The sequence below is a fragment of the Pyxicephalus adspersus genome, chromosome 5, assembly GCF_032062135.1.
Source record: "Pyxicephalus adspersus chromosome 5, UCB_Pads_2.0, whole genome shotgun sequence".
NCBI classification, from domain to species: domain Eukaryota; kingdom Metazoa; phylum Chordata; class Amphibia; order Anura; family Pyxicephalidae; genus Pyxicephalus; species Pyxicephalus adspersus.
In genome coordinates, this window is record NC_092862.1 from 101,003,342 (window position 1) to 101,020,579 (window position 17,238).

Genomic DNA, 17,238 nt, shown 5'->3' on the forward strand with positions numbered 1-17,238 from the left:
CAGCATACATACAAAGATACACACACACAGCATACATACAAAGATACACATTCACATATACGGTGCACACACTATGGAACACTGTTTACTTCCTGCAGAGGCGCCTATGCTGACTGAACTATGCATGCACAACTGTGACTCCTTCTCCTGCCAGCTTCCCATAATTTACCTCACATTAAAATATATAGATTTGTTTCTTCCCTGACCGTGTGTGCCAAGCAACCCTTCGGTATACCTTACCAGCATTTGACTGTAGGAAACCAAGGTAGGCGGAACTATTTTTCGTATCACTCCGCCCTCCTCAGCTGTGGTCTCTTCCTCCCGCTGCGTGTCGAAGTAGAGCGGAAGGATACGTGGAGCCGGCGAAGCGACCTGGTATAAAACTAGAGTGTGCGGCGCCATTTTAAGCCTCTGTGTCGCGTTGTGGAGAGGAGTGAAGTCGGAGGTGTGTTCCTGGTCGGGCAGCCTCAGGGATAAAACTCGGAGATTAAGCCGGCGTTATCAGTGAGACTTACGTGCCTCTTCGGTACAGCACAACACGAAACGTCACCCGTATAGGTGGGACAGGAATTAAGGATAACGGGGGTTGGTGGTGGAGGAGGAGGCCAACACCGGACGACATTGTTTTCCCCTAGCAGAGCCCGGACACGGCGACCATACGGTACGTATCGTGTGTGTAGAGCGGCGTGCAGGGGGGCTCCTAGTAATGCAGCTGTGTGCTCGTGCAGGGCGGCCTGTTATATAATGTGCTGTGGCTGGGTGTGGATCTCCTGTGTGTTCCTAATGGTGTCCTGCAGTGCAGAGGGATGGAGAGCCGCCTAGCTAGCAGCCAGTGCTTGGGGTGAGGAGGGCTCCCTCCGCTGTGTGTTTACCTCTGAACTCTCCAGGGATAGCGATCGATTTGTCTGGGTGTTGCTGCATTTATATTGCTCAGTTTTCCACATTTTAAGGTCCAGACCAACCAATCGTATTTCTAGTGAACGATCATCTCATACGATGTGAGCACCGACTGCCTGTCCAGCCCTCCCCATGCGATCACACAGCCCAGCCAGCCACTTCCCTGTGCTGGAGGCCGCTTCCTCTATCAGGAACTTCAGGCATTGTGATTTTATGTAACTTGGAAATATCCCTGGCTGCACTTTTATCCTGCAGACATTTTGTTTTAGGATCTTTCTTAGTTTGGGTTTTCTTTGCAGGGAGTGTATTCGTGTTGGATCCTGCTAGGCATGTGAATATTCTCTGAGCACTACAAGCCATCAGACAATAGAAAGAGTTTGCAGTTTGTTCTCCTATAGGAGATTTGTAAAATGTCTGCACCTCCGCCCATACACAAAGACAAGTCCGGATATCCCTCCCCCTCCCTTATATAGACTTTCTTCCCAAACTCATGTTGTATACCCAGCCTTTGTCTGTAATCTCTGCACTATTAAATCCTGAATTGGGGTAATGGACATACCAAACTTGTGTGCTTCTGTCCTTGCTGCAACAGTTGTCCTCAAGCTGTCTCTATAGATCTGGGGGCTATAATGTGATTATAATATGATTATGTGATTGTGTACTATATGGGCATGCTGGGTGCCTTTCCAGATGTGAAGTATGGGCTGCTATCCCTGTGCGCTGCCTTATGCAAACTTTGTGTGCTCAGATTTGTGGGTTTAGGTTAGTAGATGGGTTGTGGTATCTTCTTGGTAACAGTATATAAATAAAGTTCTGTGAAACCTCCACCATTCCTTCCTCTTTAGGTTTTAGGGATTCATTTGTGTGCAGATCCCTTTTCTCTTTCCCAGAAGCCTTGCTCAAGTTTTTCCTCCCCATTGGCAGTAATGTATCACATGTATGGGGTTTGCATGTAGTTCTCTCTAACACTGAAATGCTCATCTGGGGGCCCTGCTAGATGATTCACTTCTAACCCAACACCTTTCTTCTACCAATGGACAGAATGCAGCAAGTTTGGAAGCCCTCTGCATGTATTAGTAAAATGCATTGCACCATTCCTATTGGGGGATTTCTTCTATCATACATGTGGATGGTTGCTGTATTTCTTCCTATGAGCAGTGCTATTGTAAATTACCTGCTTGGGATATGGTGGGGTACATAGCTGGCGAATATTCAGCTGTAGTTGATTTGCTTGCAGTGTAGAAATCTGCTTATGTGAGCAAATGTGAAATTCCATTCCTGACTGCTGAGAATGCAGGGAGACCAAAACCTCATTGTGTGCCTTGCACAACACTTACTTGGGCTGCTAGACAAAAAAATGCAATGGATTTCTTGGTCAAATCTAAAATGGTATCCAAGTGCTTTTAGTTGATTTGTTTTGTTCTTTTCCCCACATGTAGTTCTAGCAGGAGTGTTCTGCTTTTATACATAAGTAAATATTTATTTTTGATTGTGGTTAAAATGCACCTATTGGACCTGTAAATCAAAAGCATAATAGACTCTCCCCTGGCATATTGACATAGGCAGCAAAATCTGAAGTACCTGATTATTAGGATTGTGGTTCCTGATCTTTTTTCAGCGGTCTGGCTTGTCTAAAGAAGCCCTGAATACAAACAGCCCGACTGGCTGTAATTCTGGGTAATATCTCATATGGCTTGGAAGATGACTGCTAGTTCCTGAATGTTTCTCCAAGCATCATTTAGGGAAATGTGACCTTGTGTTACTTCATGTAGGCTGAGTCCCTGCTAGTTTATTTGTCAGAACATGGAAGTACAAGTTTCTTGCTTGGAGCTGAAGATGGATTCATACAGCACACAGCTGACTTGTGCAGATAAAATACACTTCATTTATTAATGAACAATGTTTTCGTTGAGCACAGGAGGATCGGTTGAATTTAGGAAGAAGCAATCCGGTCTACTTTTCCTGTGGTATCTGATCTATGTAGTATTGTAGGAGAGCACAGTGCTGCCCTTGTGGCCTGTTCAGTGTGCTGGATGGTGAAGGGGAAGGGTCACATTTTTGCATATTGAATCAGGTTTTTGTGGCTTGTTCCCTTTTTTGTTTAACAAACGTATTTTTTTTTGCCAGAAAGTAGAAGAGCTCAACTTCTCATAGTTCTTTAAATGGCCAGTTTGTATCATTTGGTGTCTGATTATTTTTAGGTCATTTTCCTGAATGTTTTCTTGTTTCCTACCAGCAGTTCATGTCTAATAGGACAAACACAGGAAGTCCATTGTATAGGGGACTGCAAGGCCCTAGATATTTGGCTGACCATTGTCTCGTATTGGCCAGATCAGTTTCTAGTACTGCAAAGAAATGCCAGTGAGTTTGTGTATTGTTGGGGGGATAGTCCATCATGCTATGAAGTCTTTAGTCTATTTACTCATGTGTTGTGTATTGGCTTTGTAGTTGCTGTTTGATCATTGTAGCACTATTTTGTGGTATTAACAACTATCCATGCATGCATGAGGTTTCTTAGGCCTTTGCATTGCATTTTTTTTACCTATTAAGTATAGCTCTTGAGGTTTCTATTGCTGCCCACCAGGGAACAGTAGTTCTGTCTGGCTGGGAAAGTCTGATTGCTTGTTTTGGCTATTTGACCTCAGAGATAATGCCTTTGGGTTATTGGAATAGCCAGGCAATAGGTTTTGTGTGGCAAAAACCTGCATTTGTCCTGGTGTATGTTGTAAAAATTGTAAGCTATAGTCAAGGACTACACTGACCATAAATTTTTCTTTCTACTAAAAGATTTATTATCTTTACCTTATCTCATTAGCAGCTCCTTGCTATGCTGTGGATATTAATTGCCCATGTAGCCCCTCATAGGCAGGAAAAGTGTGAATGGCTTTGTAAACCCTGTAATCAGTTTTTGTAATGCTATATTCTGTAAATGGCTTCTGATTGTTACAATTCTGCCAATTCTTTAATAAAGCTATAAGGATGTTGTTCCTAGCAACCAAGTGGGAACACACGAAATATTGCTGTTGGTATTCCCTGGCTTTATTTCTTTATACAGCCATTGAACTTCACCATTGTGGTCTGTCAAACAATTTACATTTTCTAGCTAAAATGTTTGTGGTGCAGATGCAGCTTTTGTATTTGTATGGAGCTCATCCATAGGAAGTGGCGCTAGGAACTGTACTAGCCACGTATAAGCAGCTTTTGTGCCATTTGTGTGCAGCAGTGCAAATTAGAAATACAGGATTCCTAAATGCACAATTTTAAAGACCCTTGCCAGTATAGAAAATTCAGTCAATTGGGGTTTCAGATTAATTTTCTGACATGTCGGATTGGATGAGCGTTCAGTATTATGACCAGTCTCAAAACTGCAGAATTACAATTAGTAAAATGATAAACCGATTATCTAATGTGTGTATAAAGTTTCCAGTATGGACAATAAGATGGATTACAAGAGCAGATGTTAAGCATTTGTAGATTTTCTTCACATCCCTTGCCAATAAAGTAATATTGAGGTTAATAGATAAAACATTGCATATGTAGAGAATTTGTTTAATCTGTAGCCATATGAACATCAGTAGAATGACTGGCGTATTGTGTAGATATGGCCACCACATATGAAGTCTTTGGCTTGACTAAAATTTCAGGTATTGGCACCAGTGTTCTGCCATTGGAAATGTAGTTCTAACCCAGCACTGGGAGCCTTAAGGTGCCTGGCATTTCAGGTATTTCAGAAATGAGCTGAGCTTACATGGAAGTACAGATAGCAAACTCTTTCCTGTAGAGATTTGTTTGGCACCAGCTGCATGCAGATAACTAAATATAGTATTATATCAACATTGTTAAGGTTGTGGAATAGCTAATGGGGGTTCTGAGCTTTCATTACATTTCGCAGACTACCCTTGTGTCTTCTATTTTTCCAATTAAAGGGGTTTCTGGTTTTTTTTCCAGTTCCCAAACAATTGGGGTTTGTAGTCAAAACTAACCAAAAGTTTGGTTCTTTTATGGATTGACCTTTTTCTGTGTGATTGTAATATACAGTAACAACGCTTATCAGCATTTTATCATTTAAATAAATGTTATCTATTTTTTACAAATGGTCTTTTGTGCAATAGATTAGGCAATCCTAGTTTTAATTGTATATCTGCCTTACTCAAACAATTTTTTTTATCTTTTTGTAAAGTTAGAATCAAAAATTAAACTTGTGTGCTAGATCATGGCCTAGATAATGAGATTTTTTCCAATATCCATAGAGAAGTCAGCCATTCATTGTGTGGATGTGAACTTTCCACACATGCAACTGAAAAGATGGCCGGTTCTGCATGATTAGCAGTTTACCTTCTATTCACAAATGGATTACTGCACCTAGAGATTGTAAATGGCTCTCCCACTACTGATACGGAAATTGTGTAACCTTAGGTTAGCTGAAAGTATCTGAGAGCAGTCTCCAACACAGCTGTATCTTGGTTTATAATACACAACTTGTTTTCCAATGGTTTCCTGAAATTGTTGGCTGATGCTTGGTTTCCGGAAAAGTTATCCAGCACCATTCAAGAAAAGCTTCCTATATGGTAGTATGCATTACTAAACTATACCAATAGTACTTAACTATAATTCCATTATTTGGATTGGCAGATTCTACTCTGCTGTCATTCTGGATTTAGAGCAGTTTGGGTCACTTGGTATTAAGCAATCTAGTAGGGTATGTGGCATAAGTATTTTTTATTTGTAGCTGTTCTATTAAGTCTTCCAAATTTACAGATGATGCCATTAAATGTATTTGTCTTATTCAATCCCAATCTTAATTGTGCAGAAAGCTTTAGGTTCATGTTCAACACTACACAATTTTTCCCCTACAGAGTATTTATTACCTTTTTTGTTCTGTAATTAAGGAAAACTTTTTCTATGGAAACAATGAGCTTGCATACACAGAAAATGTTACAACCTCTAGGTCCTTAGTGATTTCACTTTTGAGATCTTTTCCCGGTGATGGGTATCCAAAAACCTAAACTTCTTTTGACCCAGTATTAATAGAATGTGGAGGTGGGTGTGCTAGGCACCATTCTAATAATCCAAAAATGTGTGGAGGGCAAAACTAGGCAAGTTATCAAGACATGTTATAGTGGCCAGGTCACTGAAAGCCTTTTTAGCTATCTGCCAAAAATGGGGAGAACAGAACATGTCACAACTGTCCATATGGGTGTATAGTATTTAACATTATAAAATGACATTGTCCCCCTGAATATCAATAGGGCAGTCCTTATTGCAATATCATCCTGTCCTCTGTGCCATGGGCTGGCTGGTGATGGGCCAGGAATGAGCGATCTCTGGTCACTTCTGGCTCTCAAACTATAGCCGCTTGGAATTCGGCATATGATTGTTTTGGCTAGTTGTCCTTGGGCAAGTTTATTCTCCATTGACACGATCAGGATTGTCTCCTACAGCCATTACAAGGAGGCCTGCTGTATATTTGGGTTGGTAAAGTGTGTGTGATAGCTAATCTTTTCCTTTTGTAATCCTAAGGAGCTTCATTATTTCAATGAAGTATTCTCACACAATGTTTTCAAGCTGGGTCGGGGGAAAAAAAAAGCTGTAGGTGGATGTTGGCCCCAGTATTGTGACCCAATAACCACCCAAAATGGCTGGGAGGTGCACCTGGCTAAAAGGTGCTGAGAACACCTATAGTATATTGTTTCTAAACTTCAGTTCTGATTCAGGTGTTTACTTTTAATAGGGCTTGAGTTTTACTGACCTGGTCAGCAGAAACTTAAGCTGCGTACACACCTGCAATTTTTCTCGTTGGAAAGGATCTTTCACGATCCTTTCCAACGAGAAAAGACTGCACGATGCATGAACGATGCTGTACATACAGCACCGTTCATGCTCTATGGAGAGGGGAGGGGGAGAGCGACGGAGCGGCACCCTGCTGCGCGCTCTCCCCTTCCCTTTCATTAGGATCGGTCATCGTCCATGGATCCGCCAGGACGGTCGTCGGACGATGGACGACGACCGACTGTACACACGGCAGATTTTCGCCCGATAATTGGCCGATACCGATTATCGGGCGAGAAAAATTTGCCATGTGTACGCAGCTTTAGACAAGTATTGCTAAAGGGTATTGTGCATAATATGCTTGGAGCTTGGCAAAATTCATGCAACGTGTTCTTTGTATATTTAAAACCAGCTGCACCTGCAACCTGCCAAGGGTGTTGTGTGCGGCTCTGACAATATTAGAATGAAAGCAAAGTAACTTGCTTAACATGACATTACCCCTGGTTCTAGACTAGTTAAAGGGAGTTTCTATGAATGCCATGATATGATCATTTCTCATTGATTCTGTTTCGCAGTGCCTTCCTGTAATAGAACTAGGACATCTGTTTGAAGTTTAGATGTAAATTAACCATTTTGTTAGGTTTTATTCATCCTTTTTTTTTTTTTTTTTTTTGTATTTCAGGCTCTTGAAGCACAACAGTATTTTCTGAACACTGAATCATGGCTACACAAGGTAAAATTCTTGTCTGTTATGTAATATGTGATTCTTAATGGATTTCATGCATTTTGATGCTGAGGTCATTCCCTAGCTTGATGCAATCCTGTGGTGTTGCTAGGGAGTGTGTAAGGGGGATTTAGGATGGTTGAGCTCTAGATTTTAAGAATAGATTTGGTGAGTGGTGCATTAAATTAGACATTGTCACCGTTCCCGTCTTATCTATATAATTTGCTTACTGGATGTTCAATTGGAGTGCACATTTTTAGACTAAATGAGATGGTGATCTGTAATGGCCGTTTGTAAGTTAATTTCCTTTTTTGTTTTAGCGGATCTAATGGAGTTAGACATGGCAATGGAGCCAGATCGCAAAGCAGCGGTCAGCCACTGGCAGCAGCAGTCCTATCTGGATTCTGGTATTCATTCTGGAGCCACAACTACTGCACCATCACTGAGCGGCAAGGGAAATCCAGATGATGAAGATGTGGATACATCCCAAGTACTATATGAATGGGAGCAGGGGTTTTCTCAGCCTTTTACTCAGGATCAAGTGACTGGTAAGATGACATTCTAGAGAACATGCATGTTAGCAATGCTGCTGAAACATGGTTTAATAGGCGTGTTCTTTTTTCCTTTGCAATAGATATTGATGGGCAATTTGCAATGACAAGAGCTCAGAGAGTACGTGCTGCAATGTTTCCTGAAACCTTAGATGAAGGCATGCAAATTCCATCTACACAGTTTGATTCTGCTCATCCAACAAATGTGCAGCGCTTGGCTGAGCCTTCACAGATGCTTAAACATGCTGTGGTGAACTTGATAAACTACCAAGATGATGCTGAGCTTGCAACCCGTGCTATCCCTGAGCTAACCAAGCTACTTAATGATGAGGACCAGGTATGTTTGCAGACTTTAAATCATTGCACTTTATTACATTAAATATTAGATTGCTAAATCTGTGGTCCATAATAATGCTTTATGCTGCTATGTATTTGATTGGAATTTTTGGGTTTTCAGAAATGGGCTTTCTAACAAACTGAAACATAGTATTTTTCCTTTTTCAGGTTGTTGTTAACAAGGCGGCAGTTATGGTCCATCAGCTTTCTAAGAAAGAAGCTTCCCGCCATGCCATCATGCGCTCTCCACAGATGGTATCTGCAATTGTTCGTACAATGCAGAACACAAATGATGTTGAAACTGCACGGTGTACTGCTGGAACTCTTCACAATCTTTCTCACCATCGTGAGGGCTTGTTGGCCATCTTTAAATCTGGAGGCATTCCTGCTTTAGTTAAAATGCTTGGGTATGTATCCAGGTTGTATTGACTTTAATCAGTTAAGGTTAGGAGAATGGTTGAACATAGGTTTTTAATAAAAGTGGTAACAGATCTTCTGCAGTCTTGAAGTTTGGGTGTAGTGAATGGTGGAGGAGTTTTTCAATGATGGGGGAAGGAGGGGGCTATAAATATGGGCTTTAGTGTCTAAACACAAATAATTTTGCTACCAGTAGTAATTGAATGCTCACGATATGGTTTATTTTCAGAAAGCTATTTGGTTGTGCAATCCCTTTGGTGATAATGGGGAGCCTGGCTAATCATGATGGGAACATTTTCTAATGCTGTGCTTAACTTACAGGTCACCAGTGGACTCTGTGCTTTTCTATGCTATCACAACACTGCACAATCTGCTGTTGCATCAAGAAGGTGCAAAAATGGCTGTTCGTTTGGCTGGTGGTCTGCAGAAAATGGTTGCCTTGCTAAACAAAACAAATGTCAAATTTCTAGCCATTACAACAGACTGTCTTCAGATATTGGCTTATGGAAATCAAGAAAGCAAGGTAAGTCACTCTAGGATATCACTTACCTATTGGAGAGTAGACTTCACTAGGTTGGGTGAATAAAAGTCCTCTAAGCACAAACTTTACCTTGCATGCTGCACTTGTTTAAGAATACATAAACTATAATTAACTGCTCTGTGCACGTTTGTGAACTTTGTTTTTGAAGTTGTAGTAAAGATAGGTCTGTGCCTATTACTTGTAATGACCCTTTAATGTTTTAAATGGCTACCTAGTTTTTCAGTAATTGTATGCAAAACTAAGCTGTCCAGCAAGTGATGAGATCTGGGCAGATGTTATGCAGTTAAGGGTACAAAGAAAAAAAATCTTAGCCCTGTCACTTTGGCTGCAAAATATGAATGCACATTGTATATTAGGACTATAACACTAGTGTGTATCTTTTGCTTAAATATTTGATGTGTTGAGTCAATGTTGGCTTTTGGGAGCCGATTGGCTAGTATGTTGCTTGATGATGGTCCAAAACTGTTACCTGACATTTAACTTTTTTTATTGTAGTTGATTATCCTTGCAAGTGGTGGACCTCAAGCCTTGGTGACAATAATGCGCACCTACAGTTATGAGAAACTTCTGTGGACCACAAGTCGTGTTCTCAAGGTTCTTTCTGTATGCTCAAGTAACAAGCCTGCTATTGTTGAAGCTGGTGAGTTAGCATAAATTTCCAAAAGATTGAACTTTGAGTGATGGAGTATGCTGGAATGTCAAATAAACTTGAATTTTTATGTTCTTGTACATTTTAGGTGTTTGTCTTGGGTCATTTGACTTTAATTTTTTTTTTTTTTTTTTATAGGTGGTATGCAAGCTTTGGGCTTGCACCTTACAGACCCAAGCCAGCGTTTAGTTCAGAACTGCCTTTGGACTCTAAGAAATCTTTCAGATGCTGCAACCAAGCAGGTTTGTCTTGTTTTTGGGAGTTTGTGGCTTTTGATTCTTTTATTTTTATTTAGTTAACCAATCCTTTACTTTTACAGGAGGGAATGGAAGGCCTTTTAGGAACACTTGTTCAACTTCTTGGGTCCGATGACATCAATGTTGTAACATGTGCAGCCGGTATACTGTCCAATCTCACATGTAACAATTACAAAAACAAAATGATGGTCTGCCAAGTTGGTGGTATTGAAGCGCTAGTCCGCACAGTTCTTCGTGCTGGCGATAGAGAAGACATTACTGAACCTGCTATCTGTGCTCTTCGCCATCTTACCAGTAGGCACCAGGAAGCAGAGATGGCACAAAATGCTGTTCGCCTCCACTATGGACTGCCAGTTGTTGTAAAGCTATTGCATCCGCCTTCTCACTGGCCATTAATTAAGGTAAGTCTTAGCCTTGTCTGAAAGCCAGGGCCTGATTGCCCGTGTGTGGTTTTTTTTTTTTTTTTTTTTTTTTTTTTTTTGTAGCTGTCCTATAAAGGCTTCTAGAGGCTAAAGAGATAATGCATCTGTTTTTCCTCCCAGGCCACTGTGGGATTGATTCGCAATCTAGCTCTTTGCCCAGCTAATCATGCACCACTTCGTGAACAAGGTGCAATTCCAAGACTGGTCCAATTGTTAGTTCGCGCTCATCAAGACACACAGCGCCGCACATCAATGGGTGGAACACAGCAGCAATTTGTGGTATGTATTTGGTGCTTACTCCATTTTGTACTTTTCATAATGCCCCCCTGGAGCTAGATTTATTGACTGATGGTTTACTGCTACAAGGCAGTTACCTTTGTTTGTACAGTGAGTAGTAAAATAATGCAGGTTGCAGTGTCTGGGTAGTCTCTGTGGAGCATAAAGAATGTGATAACTCAGATTGACACTAAAATGATGTAATCTGGCACCCAAATCAGTCAAATATAGTTGTGCAAGCTTAATAGTATGGTTTGCTGTACAGTAGACTTTTTTAACAATGCTTTTAGGCCAAAAATCTTGAGACTTGTTGTCTAATATTAGATCCAAGACTATTTTCAACTGGGGTTGTGGCACTGAGTGCATTTCATTTGTGATGTTTTGGATCAGATTGCTCATATATTCCATTAGATTGTCTGGGTAGTGTTTTGCCATTTTCAAAAGTGCATAATTGTAAACTGTATTCCATCAGTACCACAAGACTGCCCAGCAGAGGAGTAAAAGTGATAACTTCAGTGTAATTAAAGTTCACACACTTGTATTCTCCCCCTTAGTCTCTTCAGAACACTTACCTGTTTGCTTTGGTTTAATGTAGTGGTTGTCTTATTTTTTCCTGTACAGGAAGGTGTGCGTATGGAAGAAATTGTTGAAGGCTGCACCGGAGCCCTACACATTCTTGCACGTGATGTACACAACAGAATTGTGATCAGAGGTCTAAATACCATTCCATTGTTTGTACAGGTAAGTGAGGGCTTTGGTGGTTGTCTTTAATGTGTTTATGTAATTTTGAAAGACTGAAGGTTTTTTCTCTTCCCCCTCCTAGCTGTTGTATTCTCCTATTGAAAATATTCAGAGGGTTGCAGCTGGTGTACTATGTGAGCTGGCCCAAGACAAGGAGGCTGCAGAAGCTATTGAAGCTGAAGGAGCTACAGCACCACTTACAGAGCTGCTTCATTCACGAAATGAGGGAGTTGGTAAGAAGTGCACTTATTTTCATTGTGTTATCCTTTGTGGTTGATGTACACATTTAAAACAGGCTTGGCACATTTTTGCAATACAGAACCCAAAATGATTTGGTTCTAATTGTCTACATGTTTTATTTTGGAGGACATCTGTTATACCTAGTGGCACAGTCAGTGGCTAGCACTCTTGCCTGTGTGGCACAAGGGTCCCTGCCAGGACCCTATCTGCATGGAATTTTTTTTATATTCTTGCCTTATTTGCATGGGTTTTCTTTAGGCACTCCAACATCCAAAAACATGCTGTTAGAATACTTTAAAAATAAACAGGTTTTCAAATAGGTTTGGTTGTCATGTTGCCAATTTACCACCTCTAAAGAATACTGTAAACTTTAAAGCCTGGAAATGTATCTAATGGTAACCATGTTCTTCCAGCAACATATGCAGCAGCTGTGCTGTTCCGTATGTCTGAAGACAAACCTCAGGATTATAAGAAGCGGTTGTCCGTTGAACTCACCAGCTCCCTGTTCAGGACCGAGCCCATGCCTTGGAATGAGGTTGGTGCCTATTCAGTGTCTTGTTAATCTGATATTGGCATATTCACTGCAAAATTTAACTTTTTTTTTTTTTTTTTTAGTTCAGATCTCTCTTCAAGAGATCTTGGTGTAGATATTTGTGCCCAGGGAGAGCCTCTTGGATACAGACAAGATGGTGAGTTTTGCTTAAAGGAACTAACATTTTTTGTGTGAAAAGTTATTTGAAATTGTGATTTTAGAAGCTGCAGTTCTGAAATTAAATACTTGCACCTTTCTAGTGGTCTGATCTTTTTTTTTTTTCTTTTTTTTTTTTTTAAAGATCCCAGTTACAGATCTTTCCATGCTGGTGGATATGGGCAAGATGCAATGGGAATGGACCCAATGATGGATCATGACATGGGTGGTCATCATCCTGGAGCAGATTACCCAGTTGATGGACTGCCAGACTTAGGCCATGCTCAGGATCTTATGGATGGACTGCCACCAGGTGACAGCAATCAGTTGGCCTGGTTTGACACAGACTTGTAAAATATATATATTTTCGGTAAGTATTACAGCAGGTCATGTGAATATATCAAGGCTTTTATATAGCTTTATAACTGGCATTTTCCCATATAAAACATGCATGCCTTAAAAAAAAGAATTTAATGGCTTCCTAGTAAAGTATAATGCTATGTTGTGACAATGACCAAGTACATTGTCTGTGGTATAGCTTAGTTCAGTATTCAGCCTGTGGAAGCCATTGTATTTGTAGCAAATGTATGTTGATCGAGGATATACAAAGCATATGGTGGAATTTGCTCCATAACATAGTTTGAAAATTGGGTGGTGGGGGTTTTTGTGCAGGTGTAAGCATGGTACAGGTTTCCATACTGCTTGGTACAGTGTAAGTCAGTCTTTCAAGCCTTTCCTGAACTTAGTGTTTATACAGATGAATTCTTGCTAAAAGTGCATGCGAGTTCACTAATTTCTGTAAGGGTTTTATGACGTTAATAGAAGTTTAATAGTTTTTTGTTTCTCTTGCAGTTATCGTCAGAATGAATTTGCATTGTGATTGGCCTGTAGAGTTGCTGAGATGGCTCATGGGGTGGGCTGGTTATTTCCAGAAAGTGCCTGACACACTAACCAAGCTGAGTTTCCTATGGGAACAATGGAGGCTAACTTTATGTTCTGGTCCTTTTTTTGGTCGGAGGAACAATACCATTGGATTTTGGGAAGTGACTCGTACATCAAGAATGCACAAGAATAGTTTGCAAGCTGGAACTTATCAAAACACTAGCCTTGCTTGTTTAAATAACTTTTTTATTTTTATTTTTTTTATCTCTGTAATGGTACTGACCTAGCTTGCTTTTCTTAGTATTTAGTTTTATTTTCATTTCTGCGGTAACATTTAAGTCTCTGTAGTGTTCAGTTAGTGCTTATTGCTAAAGCAGTTTCTAATTTTTAAGGATCAAGTAAGTGTAGAACACTAATTCATAATCACTCTAATTGTATCCTGAATAAAGTGGAACATTGTGTAGCCTTTTTGTATAAAAACATAGACAAATAGAAATGGTCCAAAAAGTTTTCTTTTAATATGCTTAATAAGCAGGTGGATCAATTTTTGATCAAAGCTTTTATCTGGGATATGTCTGGGTAGGGGCCAGTAAGAACTTATTTGGAACCTGTAATGGACAGTTTACCAGTTGCCTTTTATCCCAAAGTTATGTACTCTGAGGCCACAGATGCTTAATGAAAAATCTTGAAATGGCTCAGAAGAATTAAAGTGGACTTTTAATGCATTCTGCTGTGTCAAGTTATTTTAAGCAAGTCCATGTGGAATGGGTTTCTGTGGTCTTAAGGAACGAACCTAAATGTTTGTAAATGGAATGAACAAAGTAAAGTTATTTTTAAATTCAGATGTGCGGTTTTGATCAAGTATCATTTCCTTTCACTGTTGTATGAATATTCTGTCACCACTCTCGTGTACCACATAGGATGCATTCTGCAAGCTGAATATTGAAGGCTTGGTTAAAAGCACACTTTACCCTCACGTGTCAGCAGTGTTTTTGGGTTAATAAGCAATTGGCAAAATACATGTCAAACAGCACAAAACAATAGTCACTTGGCACTATAAACATGTCCACTCATCCCGGTAACAGCTGAGATGCTTGCTGGGCTGTGGGTGCTCTGCCAGCACTAGAGTTGATAGCAGGAACAGAATTTTTAAAGTATTTAGGCAAATTGATCAATACCTACAAATGTACAGATTTTAAAAGGTTCCTCATGTAACAGCTCTAATGCCAGAGTTCTTGGTTGCATTACCTTTTTGGAAAGGGGGGGTTAAACACATCCGTGTTCTGGTCCAACATGGGGAGAAATGGGAGAGCTCTAAAAAAAAAAAAGTCTGGAATCTGATCTGCTCTATTCATCATTGCCACAACATTCATGCGGCAAAGGTCAAATGAACCGAGTATAGCGGAAATATTAGGTGCTAAGCAACCTCTGGTGCGACCAGCATTCTTCAATCAGCAGTAGCAACCTCTGCTTTATTCTGTTCTGAATTTTTTGGTACAGAGCCTAAAGTCATAAACAAATTTCTAATGTATAGCAGAAGTGGACATGTATTTTGTAAAAACAAAATGTATCCTTTTATGATGGTGAGCTGTTCAGTTTGCAGTCACAATGTGGTTGTTACTAGACCATAACAATGTGATGTCTGTCTGGCTTAAACATTTTACAATAAGAATTAGATTTATGTAAACGTTCAACACTATGATCTCTTGATGGGTTTCTAGTAATATGATTATGCCGCACGTACTATATCTTGGACTAAGTTTGTCAATCATGAGTTACTTTTCTAGACTTGTATGCAGAAGATTTAGGCAATCTGTTAAATTTTGTTTAAAGGCTTCATGCTACAAAGTACAGCTTTCACCTTGTGCAGACTACATGTAATCAGCTACATTTGATCCATCAATCAGTGCAAAAACAATACATCCAGTCTTTCAATAGAAAACAACTTCAACAGGGCAGCACTGTAAAGGAAGATCAAGCTAAAATTTTGTTTTTCAACATTTATGTAAACCAGGTATCAACGTGGACTGTTGGCTCACATGTCTTCTCAAATTTCATACCCTCTTGACATGTTTAGTTGTGGGCTTTTATAAGCCGAGGTATTGTTCCAACCTAAGGGGGTGGGGATAGCCTCCTTATTGCAAACAACAATTTGGGAAATGCAAAATTATAGGGGAAGTTGTTTCCTAAAAGCTTAGAGCCTGTGAATTTGGTGGCTGTATTTGTTTGTGTGCTCCAGCTCCATCCTTCTGGGTTTTTTCTTGAAGTCCAGTAGAGTTGTGACCTCTCATTTCATTATAACAGATTGTTTTTGTAACTTGGGGGAGCAGACCTCTGTTCCTGTGGGCAGGAATATTTAGAGGCAGTCACCGAGCTCAAACGTGGTATGAGGGTTTATATAAAAACATTTAACTTGGGGCTCCCCTCCCAAGCTTGTGTTTTGCATATACCACTTAAAGTGATGGCTAAAGAAAATGATGATTATTGTGGTGAGTCTCAGCTTTATCTTGTACAGGATTTTTCTCTAAAACCCCTGCATGAGGGAGGGGGAGCCAATTGTCTTGTCATGAATAATCTAACCAATGTTCATTTTAAATTATCCCCAAAAATTCATCCATTGAAGAAAAATCCTGATGGCACATTATAAATCAGAGATGTAATTTAAAAATTGTCTTTTGTGGCAGTTTGTTTATTTTTTTTTTTAATAAAATCTTTATAATTGACAATGAGCAACAAAAAGATTTTAAATAAAGATTCAACGGCTATCGTAGTTTGAGCTTTGGTCATGTGATGAGAGATGCAGTAAGTAATGCCATCAGTTGCTTCATCAAAACAGCAGAAGCTGCTTACCTATGCCATATATTGTCTGGCAAATAGCTTTTTATCTTAAGGTGTAGGGGTTTGTCCATGTGAATAATGTATTTTCTTTTTATGACCAGGTTAAACAAAATCTGAAGCTTGGTGCAAAATCCTATTTCTTCAACACCTTTGGCTATGCCAGCTGTCAGTGTCCCACCTTTGACCTCTATGCCTTTAGTGGACACAGCAGCAGAGGAATGCGTGTCTTGACATCCCCCCCCCCCCCCCCCAAAAAAAAAAAAAAAAATCTTGGATTAGGAAAAGACTGGCAGCAGGTAAACATAATGGCCCATTCCCCGCCCATCTGTGTGTTATTTACTAGTACTTTAACATATTACACAGCCCTTTACAACATACATACACCTATCACTGACTTCCCTCAAAGGCTCCCACAATATAATGTCCCTACCTCGGTCATATGTCAACTCAGGCTAAGGCCAATTTTTTGAGGGCAAATTACCCTTACTGCATGTTTTTGAGATGTGGGATGAAACCAAAGCGTTGGAAACACACAAGCACGGGGTGAAAATACAAACTCCTCTGATGACAGTGTCCTGGCTGAGATTTGAACCTGGGACCTAGCGCTGCAAAGGCGAAAGTGCTAACCAATGACCCAACTGTACTGCCCCTGTGTGTTGCACTAAAGCTCAACTATATCAAAACTTGAAGACAATCTAACAGCAATCCATTTATTAAGTGGTGGACAGATGATGTGACACTAAGTGCAAAGAACATATAATAGCTAAACTACATTCCCAGCAATATGGTGGAAACTGGTAACAGTAAAAAGCATGAAAGTTCCTGACTGTGTAAAGGTACACCACTACACAGCTTTTATTCGATGTTGGGCATATTTGGGCTTTCAGGAATACCTGCCTTTTTTTAGGCTGTTTGTTAGCACACAGACAAAAGTTCCTGCTCAATTGTTACCAATACAGCAAATCACAACACAATGGGCCTAATTTATTAAAGCGCTCCAAGTCTGGAGA

The 17,238-nt window shown here is 40.1% G+C and overlaps 1 protein-coding gene across 1 annotated transcript; it reads left to right on the forward strand.

Moving 5' to 3' along the window:
- Positions 1-402: 402 nt before the first annotated feature.
- Positions 403-14,232, forward strand: CTNNB1 (catenin beta 1). Its single transcript, XM_072412277.1, has 16 exons — positions 403-661; positions 7,349-7,399; positions 7,711-7,938; positions 8,025-8,278; positions 8,446-8,684; positions 9,016-9,217; positions 9,731-9,875; positions 10,023-10,126; positions 10,204-10,542; positions 10,684-10,842; positions 11,461-11,580; positions 11,663-11,813; positions 12,234-12,372; positions 12,454-12,509; positions 12,654-12,878; positions 13,361-14,232. The coding sequence occupies exons 2-15, from the start codon at positions 7,387-7,389 to the stop codon at positions 12,860-12,862; spliced, it is 2,358 nt and encodes a 785-aa protein (XP_072268378.1). The 5' UTR covers positions 403-661; positions 7,349-7,386; the 3' UTR covers positions 12,863-12,878; positions 13,361-14,232.
- The last annotated feature ends 3,006 nt before the right edge of the window (positions 14,233-17,238 follow it).

Excerpts from the sequence above, each read along its gene's own strand:
- CTNNB1 (XM_072412277.1), top strand. Across the intron at positions 8,685-9,015 it reads GCTTTAGTTAAAATGCTTGG|GTCACCAGTGGACTCTGTGC; the intron begins GTATGTATCCAG and ends CTTAACTTACAG. Across the intron at positions 12,510-12,653 it reads TCTTGGATACAGACAAGATG|ATCCCAGTTACAGATCTTTC; the intron begins GTGAGTTTTGCT and ends TTTTTTTTAAAG.